The sequence below is a fragment of the Rhinolophus ferrumequinum genome, chromosome 11, assembly GCF_004115265.2.
Source record: "Rhinolophus ferrumequinum isolate MPI-CBG mRhiFer1 chromosome 11, mRhiFer1_v1.p, whole genome shotgun sequence".
NCBI lineage: Eukaryota > Metazoa > Chordata > Mammalia > Chiroptera > Rhinolophidae > Rhinolophus > Rhinolophus ferrumequinum.
In genome coordinates, this window is record NC_046294.1 from 71,661,191 (window position 1) to 71,677,917 (window position 16,727).

The 16,727-nt window shown below is 40.0% G+C and overlaps 2 protein-coding genes across 16 annotated transcripts in view; both read left to right on the top strand.

The window, feature by feature from the left end:
* CFAP300 (cilia and flagella associated protein 300) overlaps positions 1-13,336 on the top strand; it is a 37,961-nt gene extending 24,625 nt beyond the window's left edge. For 2 of the 3 annotated variants that reach the window (XM_033120035.1, XM_033120037.1), the window contains 3 exons: positions 2,288-2,354; positions 3,203-3,311; positions 13,033-13,336. In XM_033120035.1, the coding sequence (XP_032975926.1) occupies positions 2,288-2,354; positions 3,203-3,311; positions 13,033-13,202 (346 nt within the window). In that variant the 3' untranslated portion in view covers positions 13,203-13,336. Of the gene's footprint in view, positions 1-2,287; positions 2,355-3,202; positions 4,745-13,032 lie in introns of those variants that run through there. The other variant, XM_033120036.1, reaches the window with a different exon arrangement.
* Positions 13,337-14,475: 1,139 nt separating this feature from the next.
* YAP1 (Yes1 associated transcriptional regulator) overlaps positions 14,476-16,727 on the top strand; it is a 104,018-nt gene continuing 101,766 nt past the window's right edge. For 3 of the 13 annotated variants that reach the window (XM_033120040.1, XM_033120045.1, XM_033120051.1), the window contains exon 1: positions 14,480-15,706. In XM_033120040.1, the coding sequence (XP_032975931.1) occupies positions 15,386-15,706 (321 nt within the window). In that variant the 5' untranslated portion in view covers positions 14,480-15,385. Of the gene's footprint in view, positions 15,707-16,727 lie in introns of all 13 variants that reach the window. The other 10 variants (XM_033120038.1, XM_033120050.1, XM_033120044.1 and 7 more) reach the window with 8 other exon arrangements.

The window sequence follows — 16,727 nt, forward strand, 5'->3', positions numbered from 1 at the left end:
CATTATATTATTTCTAGACCATTGATATAATCACACTTTTAAAAAGAGCTGTATGGAAACTATGTCCCAGCATCCTTAAAAACCATGGTTGTCTGGAGAGTGAGTTAGTGAATGCCAAAAATATGATACAATGCAATTATTAGTAGCACACCTGAGGTCACTAATGAATATCACTTTACATTTCCTTTTCTTTTTTTCTTAAGAGATATCGGACAGTTGATACTGACTTATAAAAAATTAGGCAAGTTACTTTATGAAATATTTTAAAGTAGCAGTAGTATAGGATTAGATATAGTAAAATGGGGTAATGTGATTTACTTCTGTTAGGAACCAATTTCTAATGTACAAATTGTAGTTTCTTTTTTAAATAATACACTTACGGTACATGTTAATATGTATTAAGTGATTGTTAAATGAAGTATCAAATACTAAATTTTCCTCTAAGTTAATCTGACAAGCACAAACTTTTACAAGGTTTTTTTTTTTTTTAAGATTTTTTAAAACTGAGGGGTAATTTACATACAGTAAAGTGAACATAATGTAGATACAGTTTGGTGAATTTTTGCATGTGTTTACACGTATATAACCACCTCCAGATCAATATTTAAAATTATGTATAACCGTAGATATGAGTATGTTCTGTATTTTGATCTGAATGGTTATGTAGGTATATACAAGTGTTTATAGTGGTTATAGTTATCCCTTGGATAAACACAGCATTTTAAATGTAGTCTTCAACTTTTAAGCACTATATCTTAGGCATTAGAGAAATAAAAGAAAATGACCTCAACCCATGTCATAGAAATATATGGAAATCAATTAAATTACGTGAGTCCTGGGGTTTAAATCTGAATGAAAAGTTTTAGAGATGAAAATTGCCTAAAAATCTTGAACCCTGAAATGGCATAGGTCTAGCCATCCTCAGTAGGTGCACAAACTCACACACACACACATACACACATACCCTCACCCTTCCACAAGGTCACCTTCTTCCTCCTCCTCTCTTTCCATTATTTTTACATTAAATAGTGAAGGAGAAGCAATATTTCCACCTGATAAAGTGAAGAAGAGGGAAACTTCCTTTAAATTTAACCTACACATGTCATACCTGAATAATACCCTTAATGTGTTTGTATTTATAGAGTGTAAGAATAGGATAAACAGGTGAGAACTGGATTCTGTCACCTAGATTCTATTCCTAGAAATACCACTTTAGGTTGGAATACCTTAAATATATCATTAAACTTCTTTAGTTTGTTTTATTTTTTATAAAATTGGCAAAATAATGCCTTCCTCACTGAATTGTGTGATCTTTATGAGGTAAATTATATAAAGGTATTTTGCATTGTAAGGCATTATAAATATAATCTGTATATGTTTACATTAGGTTACTATATAAATATCTATCTGTAGCTTATTTCCTCAATCCTTAGTTTGCTTCCTTGTTATACCATGTTTCCCCGAAAATAAGACCTAACCGGAAAAGAAGCCCTAGCATGATTTTTCAGGATGCTCGTAATATGAAATAAGCCCTACCGTATTTCCCCGAAAATAAGACCAGGTCTTATATTAATTTTTGCTCCAAAAGACGCGTTAGGACTTATTTTATATTACGCGCATCCTGAAAAATCATGCTAGGGCTTTTTTTCCGGTTAGGTCTTGTTTTCGGGTAAACACGGTATGTTGCCACAGGTAATTTTTTTGTGGGGAGAGTAACTGAAAGAGAGCTATTGAGAGAAAATGCTTTTAAATAACTTCCATATACCGCATTGTAGTGAATTCTCCTATAATCCTAAAAGGAACCATAGTATGCCTAGTTTACATATGAGAGAATTGAGTTTCAAAAAGGTTAGTCTTGCCCAAAGTGAAATAACAAATCAGTGGCAGAACTGGCATTTGTGTTTATGTCGTGTAATTCTTTAGTTTAGTATGCATTTATCTACCCCTTACAGCAGTTTACGCTTCAGTCTGACTTTTACCATTTCCTGTTTTTCTATTAATTGTCCGTGGCCTGGGAGTCATTTCGTCATCTGAGTCTTAGACTGACCTCAAACCTTCTAACTGTAAAATTCAATTTTCTGCAATTTCAATTCAGTTGACTTTGCCTCATCCTTGAAAGAAACCACAGATGTCATGCGTTTCAAACCACTTTAGTTGGGTATTATATATTTCCATGTTTTATAGAAATAAGAACACCTGAATATTGAAAGGTATCAGTCTTTTAAATGGAATATGTCAGTGCTTGTTATACTAAATATATACCTTTTCTTCCCCACCTCCATTTTAGTGTTCGAAAGATTCCTCAAACCAAGAAAATACAAATTACCTCTTCCGTCTTTAAAGTTACAGCATATGTAAGTATTGAGGGGAAGTTTGCAACCAATGAATTTAATTACTTGTTATTAAAAGGGATTTTACAACTGGAGTTAGCAATTAGGTTGATGTTATGCCTAGGAAAAAAGATGATGGTACCTAGTTTTTTGTTAAAATTAAAAATTAATAAGGTATGCTTTTATTTGGAGAACTGTATGAACTTTTCCCTCTAAATTCCTCTGTCATACATGTCTAATAGTCCTTACTTATTTAAGAGCTAAATCTGTGACTCAGATGCAGTAAAATATAGTTCTCTGTCAAACCACAATTAATAGGTCAAATAAATAAGAACGTCGTAAGTGTCTTTATATCACAGAATCAGATGCTTGAATTTTGGTATCACACAAAAGATTATTGGCACATTCAAAGCAATTTCTAAGTATCTTTATTCAATCATTTCAATATTTGTTGAGTATTTACTGTGTATCAGCTGCTGTGCTGGGTTAGGCACTTTTTTTTGATAAACAAAAGAAATATAGTCTCTGCCCTCATAGTACATATGGACCACGTTCGAAAAGAAAGCAAAGATAGAAGAAAATTACAAAATAGAAAGTTTTGCGATATTAACACTTTAAAAGCACTTTTTCAAAAGATAGGATTTCCTTTTGGATTATAAATTCCTTAAGGTCGAGAGTTACTTATGTTTGTGTAGTACTGTACATATATATTATAAGCACCATTGACTGCTGTCAATATTTAACAATATTGGTTAACTGCCAATTTATTGTCAGAGATTTGATGTATTTTTCATGATATTTTAACAGAAAACATGTTAGTCAAATGTGTTATTTAAATGTAAATATATACTAAATAAAGTTATCTTTTTCAGGGTTCTGTTGGTATGTGCTACCCTTCAACAAAGAGTCATGAACAGACATTTTCTTACTTTATTGTGGATCCTATCAGGCGTCACGTTCATGTTTTATACCATTGTTACGGTGTGGGTGAAATGTCTTAATAATATTCTTTCAGATTATCTGTATTTACTATTTTTTATTTACCAATTTTTAATTTTAATACTGATATATATACATATTAACTTGCAAAGTAGTTGTGTAGATAGATAGATAGATAGATAAACAATTACTCTGCAAGCTAATTCAAGTAAAATGTAAAGAACCCACTTAGAGCAGAAGCAATCAAATGCCAAGATGCCTTTCTTTAAATTTGTTTGGAAAACTAACATAGGAACCAAATTCCATCACTAACATAAGTTATACCACTATTTGTAGAATTTTTACAGAAAGTTACAAAGAACTTTAAAAATCTAGTTCATATTTGTTGCATTAAGGTTCAAATGAGTCCTCAATTTTTGATGTATTTTATTTTAGAAGCTAATTAATTCTGGATGAAAATGTGGCAGAAAACTAAACATCAGTACCAATGATCATTAATATGAATTGTTAGCTTTTTAAATTTGAGTTTTATTTAATTATATTTTTCATTGCATAAAAATTTGTATCTCAATGACTGTGAAAAGCATAACAATTTCTTTGCTTCATTTGTCCCACATAAAATCCTTAATTAAACTATGATGTCTGAAAGTAATTGTAAACTCTTTTATCACATAACAAATTAGAATTGCAACCTCCCCACAGCTAATACAAGATCTACATATAAACAGAGAGTTGTCCTGATGGTATTATTAAGTTGGCAAGAGTAAACAACACAGTTTCTTGGTACTGTATTCTCATTACATTCATAGAATGAATATATGACAGATTTTTTTTTTAATGGAAATGTAATTGACATGTGTCCCAAAGGTGATGGAGAACCTACAAAAAATGTTGAGGCTTTGAGGAGGGGAAAGTTCGGAATATTTGTTTCTGTGTTGTGGGGATAAGGATGAAAATCTTGGATTTGAACCTGTGGCTAAATCTGGCAATTTGGGTATAGAAGTCAGGAGAGAGAGTTTATTTTACTTCTAAAACCTAGCACAATGCCTTGGCACATTAAAAGTTTATTGAATAAATATTTTCCAGATATGTTCATAATAGCCATTGATTTTTTTTAAAAATCATATAAAACACAAAATCAAGAACTAAAATGCTGCCAGTCTTGCTGCCTACCACACAGACCCCTACAATCTAAGGACCCTCTCTTAATCAGTTGGTAGTCAGTTCTTTTTGAGTACCAGTTCCGGGCAAGGCACTGTGCTATTTACTTGGGGGAAATATCCACTCCCTATAAACCTAGCAGAGATGGTCATCTGTAAGAGTATGTCTATAAACTGATTGTTACATGAATTCAGAGATGGAAAAGATCACTGAACTAGGCCTGGGAAGGGCTTGGTTTAGCTTCTAGAGAAAGAATGGATGGAGTTTCAACAACTGAAAAGGAGAGCAGTCCAACTGAGTAGAAAAGCACGATGCGGGGGGCGCCCTGAGCCTTGCTCTGGGATGACAGTTCAGAAGCAGAAGACGGGTAACTGATACAGAGTGGTTGCCAGTGTTTTGCTCTGCTTTAATGGTGGAGGTAGAATGCACCTTCGAGAAAAGATTGATCCATTGTTTTGGGAAAATCATTTTAATGATTATGTAAGTACTCTATATTAAGAGGTAGTAATAAAGAATTTGGGCTGGACAGTCAGATTGCCTGGATTCTTAGTTCTGCCATTACTTGCTCTGTGACTTTGAGCTAGTTGTAACCTTTCTGTACCTTAGTTGCCTCATCTGTAAAATGGGGAAAATAATATATACACACACACACATACATATATAATATATATATACATATATACACATATATACATACGTATATATGTGCACACACACATGGCTTACAATGGTACTATGAGCACATAGTTTAAGTGCTCATAAATTTTGGCTCTTTTCATTCTCTATTGAGGAAAGATGCAAAAATAAAGAACTATGAGATCCGACAATTAAGTTTGCGAACTCATCCTAGGAAAAAGTTCTACGCACGTCATTGCTGAATATCATTGCAGTCACATTCGAAGTACTCCCCTTGGGAAACTGCACTGACACCCACACCTAGTCCACCCTTTAAAGCAATTTTGGAACTCTTTTTCTGGAATGGCCATCAGCGCTGGCGTTGTATTATCCTTGATGTCCTGAATGTCATCAAAATGTCTTTCTTTCAATATTTCCTTTATCTTCGGGTAAAGAATGACCTCATTGGGGGCCAGATCAGGTGAGTTGGGAGGGTATTCCAATAGTTATTTGTTTACTGGCTAAAAACTCCCTCACAGACAGTGCCATGTGAGCTGGTGCATTGTCGTGATGCAAGAGCCATGAAATTGTTGGTGAAAAGTTCAGGTTGTTTTCTTCTAACTTTTTCACACAGCCTTTTCAGAACTTCCAAAGAGTAAACTTGATTAACTGTTTGTCCAGTTGGTACAAATTCGTAATGAATAATCCCTCTGATATCAAAAAAGGTAGCAACATTGTTTTGATTCTTGATTTGGACTGATGGAACTTTTTTGGTTGTGGAGACTTGGCTGACTTCCATTGTGCATTTTGACGCTTTGTTTCAGGGTTGTATTAGTACATCCATGTTTCATCAACAGTGATAACATGGCGCAAAAGATTGTCTTGCCTCTCCAAAAGGTCTTGGCAAACTTCGACTTTCCTTTGCTTTTGTTCATTGGTGAGTTCCTTTGGGACCATTTCTATACACACCTTTCTCATGCCAAGATTTTTAGTTAAGATCTTCCTGTTTCTCTATCAACGTTTACTTGGTCTGCTATGCTTCTTTCTCACAGTCAGCCAACAATTTGGACACACAATTCAACAAATTTTTGCAATGTTGTCATCAGTTCTGCTTGTTACTGGCCGTCTGACCTCTTTTCATCAGTGATGCATTCTCTCCTCTCTGAAACACATTTAATCCATTTGTACACTGCCGTTTTCTTCATGGCATTATCCCCACAAACTTGGACTCACATGTCCCTGGTTTCACTTCCACTCTTGTCAAGTTTAACAAGAAATGTAATGTTTGTTCATTGCTCTAATTCAAGCTCAGACATTCTCGCGACGACACACAAAAGCATGCAACAACAATGAATACCACTCAGCAAGACACTGCCACATGTCAACAGGAACACAGCTGTGAGACACTGATATACCAAGGTTACTTAAGAAGAGAAGGCTCACAGAATTATAGTTTAGACATTCAAAAAAAGGACTTGGGCTGAAGACTATAGAACTTGGGACATTTAGGTCCCATGAGCAAATAAAACACGGAGGCATAAAAAACACAAGGTAGTTTGGTGGGGCATGAGTACACCTGACTAGTTGGAACTGAGGAGTCCTGTCTAGGAGCTCTGGGTAATAACACAGAGAAGACAGATTAATGGGGAACTGGTCACTGAGGGCTGTGGGTACAAAACTAAGAAATTTAAATCTTTTAAGTAGGTGACGTATAGCAGTCATTAAAGACTTTTGAGCAGGGTAGTAGCATCATGAAAGTGATATCCTGGAAAGATTAGTCTGGCAGTGATGAATTGGGGTGAGGAAAGCCCAAAGATCAAACAGAAGAGTGTAGTAGTTGTCCAAGCACAGAATTGACTGATCTAAGTTAATAGCAATGGAAACCATTTTTGGGAATCATGAAGTATGTGACAATGGAATGCTGATTAGAAAAAAAAAGGAAATATGGCCCCCAAAAGGTTAGCGACTGGGTGAATTATGAAGTGTTGTGTATTTGAGGTATTAAGAACAGGGAATTGGGAACTGTGGTAGGAAGATGTGGTCAGAGAGGGAAAATCCCTCGTCCCGCCTTTCATTTCTGTCACAACTCATGCTCAACCAACTTTGGTCCTTAACAACTCTGAAAACCTAGTCTGAAGTTTCTAAAAACTGACTGGAGACTTCTTAGGAAAACTGTCGGTCCTGAGGCTTCTCGGTCATCCGATTAATCAGCAAGTATTTGTTAAGAATGAATTCATTCTTCCACAAATGTTCATTGATTACCTACTATGTGCTACACACTGCAGATATAGCAATGAACAAAACACAAAAATTTCTATATTTGGCAGTTTACATTCTAGTTTTCATAACAGTGTTAGGGCCAATGACAGAGAGAAAGAAATACCCAATAACTCTCAAGAAACTTGAAGTTTTGTTGGAGACATGGCACACTCACATTTTTTAAATATTTTTCAGTCTGATGGGTATGAAATGGTATTTATTATTTTAATTGGTCTGACTTTTTATATGTGGTAGAGCATTATTTTGTATATTTCCTCAAACATGTATATTGATCCTGGTGGGCAGTTCCACAGTTGGGAACCCCTGCTTTACTCTCTACTTCTCTAGTTTAAAAAAAAAAAAAAAAAGGAGGGGAACGCAGGGAAGAATAGATGAAAACAAAACAACAAAGGAAATAATAAAAGACAGGGAATTACGCGGTCTCTTACAGTAAATGCTGCATTAATTAGCACTAAAAGCTGCATTTAGTGCCACATTTAGCGGTGTCCAACTGGCAAACTAGCAGCTGGTATACCTGATACCCTCTAACGTAAGTCTTCAATCTCCTGACTTGGCACACATATTAAAGTTCATTCGAAGAGGCAGGCTACACTGGGTTTAAATAAGGTTGAAACTTACCTTTCCTGTTTATCTTACCTTTATTTTTTTTTGTAAAGAAAAAAATATCACTGGGTTTAAACAAACGCTAAGAATCTGTAAATTATTTTCTTATCTTTTTCATTACTAGAAAGCTGTGTGAGAGATAGGAAAATGGAAACCACCTCTTACAATATAAATTAACTTTTATTCTACCAAATTTTTGATCAACTGTTACCCTTTATTCCCTTAACATGTTGTAGAATAAAACAGTTATTCTTAAAAATAACTTTAAAAACTCTGTACATGTAAAGGAAGGTTAAACATACCACTGAAGTTCTGAAGGAACCCAGAGTGATCAGTCAAGGATGATCCATAATGAAAGGCTTCCTTGAGAAGGCAACTGAAGTATATTTTAAAATGACAGTATATTTTAAAAGAAATGGATTGGTTTAGGGGAGGAAAGATTGCTAGGCAGAAAGAATGTTCCATGCTATAGAGTACAGGTCGGAAATACATGTGGTTTTATAAACTTCTTGACTAGAGCAGCAGATATGCTTAGAAAAGTAGATCATTCAACTAATGTCTACTGTGTCTAATAAATGGAGGGCATCTAAAACATCATCTCTGTCTAAAAACCCTTCATATACTTGAATATAATTATTAAGTCTTCCTTCAGTCTTTTTTTCTAAACAATCCCAGTTCCTTAACCTTTACTCAATGTCTTATTTCTCAACTCTTTAATCATCTTCCAGTCCTCTAAGTGCTCTCCAAGTACCCCATGTTTTTCTCCAGTTGTCAATGTCACAGTAGATGCTATATACTGTCCAAATGTCATTTACACACAATTGATTAAAATTTGTGAAGATCGTTATTTACATATACCCTCTGTGTAAAAGTTTATAATTTAACCTTCTTTAGAAATATGTTTTGTTTTAGGAAGTCAAAATTGGAACTTATAATGTGTACATGAATTTGTCGTGCTGAATTAAACTAACAGCATTTTATAAATAAAAGGCAAAGGAGATCACTTAGCCCAACTCTCCATTTACACAGGAACTTGAGGTCCTAAGACGTTAATTTGCACTGTCCAATATGGTAGCCACTAGCTATATATGAAATAGAAAATTCAGTTCCTTGGTCGTACTAGCCACGTTTCAAGAGCTCAGTAGCTACACATGTGGCTAGTAGCTCTGCTATTAGAGAGCACAGATATAGAACATTTCCCTCATCACAGAAAGTTCTATTGGACAGCATTGGGTTAAATGACTTGCCCAAAGCCATAAAGCTGACAGAGCCAGAACTTCCAGTTCCTGCTCCAGAGATCCCATCATACCTTTTTTAAAAGGCAAAATAAGATGGATTACTTATCCTACCTACAGCATTTGTTTTTGTACAAAGCTTTGTGCTATGCATGGTTCCTGACCCCAAGAAGTTTTTAAGAAAATTACTTTAGGTGGGTTGCTGCCTCTATAGAAATTCCTGCAGTTTTGAGTGGGAGAGCAAGGGTGAAAATGGCACTTGAGGGAAATGGGTGTAGAATCAGAAGATTGATGGGAGCAGGAAAGGCCTGATGGAGCCTGGGAGACCAGCCAGGAATTGGCTGCAGGAATTGAGGTGCGAGCTGAAAAGTGTCTAATGTCTCTGGTAAGGTCAAAGGGACAATACATTTCAGTAAACACACATTTACATATATATATACATTAAATAGCTGGAGGCCAGACGGGATATGTAACTAAAACACCTGCTATTTTCTATATAAGCAGCAGCCCACCTAAAGTAATTTGGTAACATATTCATATCTTCAACATGACATGTGGCACAAAAAAATTAAAAACTAAATTGAGTATATACCAAACTCTGGAAGTGCTATTTAATATCTAACTTATTTCCTCATTAATTTAATGGTTTTAAAAACGTTTTTTGTGCCACGTGTCATGTTGAAGATACACTTATGTCAAAACAACCACCACAGAATGTTAAAACTATAAACAAATTAGAATCACTGTTTAATAAATCTTTTAAAATAGGATTAATTGTCAGCTTTCAGGTAAGATTCAAGACAGGTAAGATTTTTGAGATCCTTTACAACATAAGTGTTACCAAATAGATTTTTTTTGAATTATCAAATACATATTATATACTAGATATAGATATTTCTAGAATAAATGATGAAATTAAAGAGATACTTATCTATAAAACAGTGAAGGTATTTACCTTGATGCATAATGGTTACAAAGTAAGGTATATAATATTTATAGAATAAAAACAGAATGTGGAATATACTATAGAGTAGTCATTCTCAAACATTAGCATGCCTCAGAATCACCTACAGGGACTTGTTAGAACCCAGATTAAAAAATAATAATAATAACAAAAAAAAAAAAAAAAAGAACCCAGATTGCTGTGTCCACCTCAAGTTTCTCATTCAGTAATTCTGGGTTATGGCCTGAGAATTTACATTTTTAACAAGTTTTCACTGATGCTGATGCTGCTGGTTTGGGGACCGCACCTTGAGAACCATCCATAGGGAGTATATTTAGTATTTTTAGAAGATACCTTTTCATTTTTAGTGTCATTTAGTAAAGTATAGTAAATGATGAGATGTAGTAGTCTTTCAGGCCTCGATGTAGAAAGCACAGGCTGAATTTGACAATACATATTGCTCATAGCATTTGAGAGGCTCTTTAGGGCCTCCATTATATGCTGCACTCAGTTCTGCCCTAAGCCTAAAGGGCCTTGTACTCCAATACTTTTCACATCCCGCTGTCAGAACAAACTTTAATTTCTCCCATGTGGATAACTTCAGCTAGATTTTAGAAGAAAAAGAAATTTTATTTAAAATGATTTCTTTTACTGCAGTATCTATGACTTTGCATTTAAAAAACCAAAATTAATCTATTATGGTATAATAGGAAAAATATATATGGTATTTGAATGGAGGAGATCTTTCTGCAATGGGCCTGACAGGTCCTCCGATATACCAAAAGAATAGGATTGAGCAATTTACTCGTGCCCCCAACCCTTTCTGGAAGGTTGTCATAACCTGGTGAACTGCGTATTAGTTTAGGCAACTAGCTCACCCAGATAGGAACCTGAGTAGAATTGCTTATAAATATTTTTTCTGCTATGAGGGGAAAATGTCCACCATACAACCAGTATTAGAGCAACCAATTTAAATGAGTGAAAGGTTGGCACTCAATTTTTACAAAGAAGTATTGTCATAGAATGTGGCTTATCTAAACCCAACTGATACTGCATAACTAAACAGGTGAACATGAGTTTGGTTTTTAAAGTAATGATTTACATGTAGATGTTCATTTCTGAAGTGCTTTAAAATTGCCTATTCTCTAAAATTGGTAAACAGATGACACTTTGAACAAGGGAGTGGATTGTGATGCCATTAACTGAGATGGTGAATCAGAGGAGGATGTGGCTTGGGAGGGTGTGGCTGGAGGTGGAAGAGGGTAGAGGTAAAGAGTTCAGTTGTGGATGTGTTGACCCAGAGGGGAAATGAACAAAAGCTGAGGAAGTGAAAAACAGGCATGTGGGCTGCTCTTTCCAAAAATGTGTATGTACAGGGAAAAGCTTGTATACATTTCTGTAGGTTCAGGGGGAGATTTTTAGGGCTTTTGTGCATGGTGGTCTCCTTTCTCTGAGCAATGGGAGGTGATGTGGTTTTCTGAAGGATTGGGGGCTGGTGAATAACCATGAGAGTGGTGAAGTTTAGAATAGCCATTATCATGGATGAGTGACGGGCTGATTGCAGACGCAAGGAAACATGGTTAGAGACTATAAGTATGGAGAGATACCAGCCCACTCGCCTGAGAGACTCCCTCCAGTTGTCCCCAGAAACCTGGGTGTCAGCCAGGCTTTCCAGAGGCTGAGAGAAGCTGGATACTTCCTCTTTTCAAGCCACCAGTATACTCAAGCATACTGGAATGCCAAAACAGGATTACAAAACCAAGGTAGGTTTCAAATGTTTACCCTTAGTAAATTAATTATTTTACCACACAATGATTACAATGCAATGTTATTGTGCTATTCACTAGATACAGAATTTACATAAAATATTAATCCATATTGCATTACAGAGTGTCATTGGGTAATAGCACCAACTTTAAAGTTCTACAATGAATGCCTTCTTGTGATTATGTAGGTGTATCTCAGGGATGGGAGTATAACTCCAGTTTGACAAAATGTCAAAAGCTTTTGTTTGAAGATTTTAATGAGTGTGGGACCCAGGCCCCCATAAGCCTTAGATGTTGGAATGGAAAAGACAGGTGACTTGATTAATTCAGTTTTAAAAATTCAGTTCATTGAAATACATGGGGCAATGGAATTGAGGGCATAGATGATTAAGAGAGGTTGAAGCAATGAGTTATGATTTCTAAACTGAATTGGGAAAGAAGTGAAAACAGGAGGGAGTGATAGGTTGGTAGAAAAGAAGGAGGTTAATAATAAACGAGGTGTAAATAATGAAACCAGAGAACCAAATGGCTATTAAGAGAAGAGTATAACATACGTAGTTTGATTTCACAGCGGAAGTATTCTGGATGATGATCGGTATGGACATAGGAGCAGGTGGCCAAAGGGAAGTAGAGATGAGGGTCCTTTTTATGTGAGAGGGCAAGTCATTGTAAGACTAGCATTTTGATAGTGATCTACATGGTTATTGAAAATGATCCAAGATCATGGTGGGTCTTTGTATGAAGAAGGCGACTCCCCACTTCAAGGTGCCTTAAACTGATAATTGCTCCAAAAATGGGGCTGGAGAGGAAGAGAGGGGACAAAGGATTGAATACATGTTATCATTATCCCTTACTAACCTGTGATTGAAATTTTATAAATGAGGAATAGTAAATTACAAAATCTTGGTCAATGCTATGGAGGTGCTTACAGAACATAAAATCACTCCAAACAGTCTTTCAAATCCACTTATCAAAGTAATTTTGTTCTCAGTTTAATGGCAGGTGAAACAATACTGAACAAAGGAACCTATGCTGTACCCTAAGCCCTTTAATTATAGTGTTCATAGTATTAAATGCTCTAGTTAAGGGACAGCTTCCATTACAATCCCAAGTTTTTAATCACTTTGGTTCTTAAAAAGTCTTTTTCCTTTTTTTTTCAGTTGAAGTTTTTAATGCATGGTTTCTGCCCAAAGGCTTTGTGTGGATTGATTACTGGATAGGCGAGGAAGGGGCTGCCAGCAGCATCCTGAGTGGGGGTTGCTGCAAAGGAGAGGCTGTGTACTTACTACATGTGAAGTGGTCTGTGAACATGGACAACAATGATAGCTGACGTTTACGCAGAACTCATCGCAGGCCAAAAACCGGGCTACGTACTTACTTTATACCCATTGACTCATTTAATTCCTCAACATATGAAATAGCTGTTATTACCCCTAACCCCAATATTAAAGAAATTAAAGAACAGGAAATAAGTAACTTGTCCAATGTCTCACAGCTAGTAAATGGTGGAACTGGGACCTGAACTCGAATCTCTGTAACTTCAGAACCTACAAGTTCATGGTTAAATGCACTTAACATTTTTGGTATGGGAGTGGGGATAAATCTAAGAAGCAATCAGACATCTTTGAGGGGGATTCCTTTCTCACATGCAATTGGGGTCCAGAGCAGTTGATTAGGACCTTGCTTTAGAATCTCGAGGGCCTGAAGCCTCTTCCCCTGGCCCTGCCCTACCAAACCAAATGATACACATCCCTCCTCAAAATTCTCCTGGGCAGGTCCTGGCTGGAGGAAGATTACCTTTTTGCTCTGGGGACTTTTTCTTGCTTCAACCTATTCATACATCTGATCCACTAGCGTTATAGACAACATCACTAAAACAAGAAGTTAGATTTTCTTTTAGAATGGGCTAGTGGATTTAAAATCAGAGTGATGCTACACAACTCTGAATACACTAAAAACACTGAGTTTCTTAAATGGCTGAACTGTATAGTATGTGAATTATCTCAATAAAGCCGCTTATTAAAAAAATCGGAATGTATGAGTTAAATTTTGTTTTCATTGCTTTTAATGATTTCAAATGGACTCCTTGCACTACCACATGGAGAATCAGGTGCCTGGGTGAGCTCCTCTCCCATTCATTTTTTCCTTCAGTCGACATTCATGGAGTCCACCCTTGTGCCAGGCACAGAGATAACAAAAAGGGGTGGGCTCACACCCCCTTGAGGATGAAAGGCAGGTACAGAGAGGAATGCTTCTAGCCAAAGTTGAGCACTGATTCTTTGCGCTGAGGTTTTCATGACTATGTTGCAAGTTTCAGTGGTTAAAAAAAAGGTTTTCACTTTTAAATAAGGCAATTTTGTATTTTAGTAAATTACTAGTCACTGATTAATCTCAGAGCTTCAAATTCCAGTAATCGTTTATCCCTTTCAAGGAGTTTTTTTGCATATTACAAAGTGAAAAACATCAAGTTAATGTTTTTTAAAAAAAGGACCCTTATTAAAATAAGTGCCTGTTACGGGTATCTATATTCACTCCAACCTATCCTTGAGGCTTTAAACCCGCATTGGCACTCCGGTTGGTCCAGTCGAGCTAACGCGAGGAGGGTTTAAGTGGATTTACGCGTCCCCTCCCGACGTCTTTCAGCCTTAAGCATTTCGGGGCGAACTGAGAGCCTTTCAGCCTTTCCCGAGGACTGGCCGGGAAAGGGCCGGGCTGGGCGGGAGGACTTCCTGCGGCCAAGGGCGGCCGCGCTCGCAGAGACCAGAGCCGACCCAGACGGGACCCAACGTTGGTCGCCGGGCCGGCAGCGCTCACAGCCCGGATCGACGGGCGTGCTCCCGGCCCGACCGGGAAAAGCCCCGGCGGAGGCCTGGGCTGAGGGCGACTTGGTCACGTGCGGCCGGGAGGGGCGTCCGAGGCCGGGAGTCTGCTGGAATGTAGTAACTTGCAGGGGAAAGTTTCCCTTGGCGGCCGGTCCCGGGACCGGTGCGGGCGGGCGCGCAGAGGAAGGAAGAGCCTGGAGGAGGCGGAGCCGGAGAGCGGCTCGGGCGGGCGGTTCTCTCAACTTTAGTTTTGGCGTTTGAGGCGAGTTTCTGTCTCAGTCGGGCGCAGCCGCCGCCAGGGAAAAGAAAGGGAGGAAGGAAGGAACAAGAAAAGGAAATAAAAGAGAAAGGGGGAGGGGAAAAGCAACAAGCTGTCTGGCATCCGTCAAAGGAGTGAAGGAAAAAAGTTCTCAGGCGCCGCAGGTCCGGGTCTCTCGCAGCCCCTCCCGAGGCGCAGCCGCCAGACCAGTGGAGCCCGGGCGCAGGGCGGGGGCGGAGGCGCCGGGGCGGGGGATGCGGGGCCGCGGCGCAGCCCCCCGGCCCTGAGAGCGAGGAGAGCGCCGCTCCCGCCGCCCAGCGCAGCCCGGCCCGCCGCCCTCGCCGCTTCTCCGGTCTCGGCCCGTCGAGCCGGGGCGCCCGGGCGGAGCCCTCGCCCGCCTGGTCGGGGTGCGCGTCGGGGGAGGCAGAAACCATGGATCCCGGGCAGCAGCCGCCGCCTCAGCCGGCCCCCCAGGGCCAAGGGCAGCCGTCCGCGCAGCCCCCCCAGGGGCAGGGCCCACCGTCCGGGCCCGGGCAGCCGGCACCCCCGGGGTCCCAAGCGGCGTCTCAGGCCCCCCCCGCCGGGCACCAGATCGTGCACGTCCGAGGGGACTCGGAGACCGACCTGGAGGCGCTTTTCAACGCCGTCATGAACCCCAAGACGGCCAACGTGCCCCAGACCGTGCCCATGAGGCTCCGGAAGCTGCCTGACTCCTTCTTTAAGCCGCCGGAGCCCAAATCCCACTCCCGACAGGTAACCTCGCCGCTCCTCTGCCTACTTCCCCGTCGGGCGGGCCCCGGGCCCGGGGGCGGTCGGGAGCGGCGGTGGCCAGCCCTGGCCGGGAGGTGGGGGGTCCGGGAGCTCGAGCGGGGCTGGGCTCTCGCAGAGAAGTGGAGGAACCGGAGGCGTCTGCTGGGCCGCGGTCACCGGCTCCCCGCTCCTCCCGGAGTCTGGAGCCGAGATTTGTTTTTCCCCTCGGAGTTTCTCTCTGCGGTTGCAGCCCCGGGGGGCGTGCTTTCCCCCTACTTTCTTTCTTTCTTCCTGGGGTTCCCGGGAGGTTGGCGGGAGTGGCGGGGGAGGTGGGGAGGAAGGAAGGGGGTGGGGAGAGCCGGCCCGGGCCGCGGTGGGCTTGCACAATGCGCGCGCCTCCGCGCGCTCAGCACCTTCGCTCCCGCCGCCGCCGCCGCCGCCGTGGGGAGGGGGAGGGGGGCCTCTGGCATTTGTGTGTGGGTGAGTTGCCAGCGGCGGCCGAGTTTGTGAAGTTGAGCCCCGAGCCCCCTTTCCTTCGGGGCCTCTCGGTCCACTTCAGGCTCCTGGAGAGTCAAATAATTGTTCTCTTGTTTTCCAGTGTTGATTAGGGGTGGGGGTTGATCCAGTCCCTGTAGTTTCTTACTCTTTCTCCCCCTCCCCCTCCCGAAAGCATTTATTTTCCTCGCGGCCCCGGCGCTTTATGAATACAGGATCCAGACTTTCCTGGAAGTTGTTTATGGAGTTAGTGCTTTCACCCCTGTGTTTCCCTTGTGCCTTGGAACTCGGGCAAGCTCACTCTTATCAAACTTAGTAGGTTCACGTGTTGATTTCCCAATTGTAGGCTATTATTTACAGTCTGCTGAAATGCTTTTAAATTAGCCACATCTGCACGTTGCGCAGGACCTGAGCTGCGCTTTACCGTGCCTTGGTTTTAACACAAGCCTTTGAAAATACACTGCAGGTTGACTCATCGCCGAGTCCTGCCTCGTTCAACTGTGATTACAAGTTAATGTTTGGGAAGCGA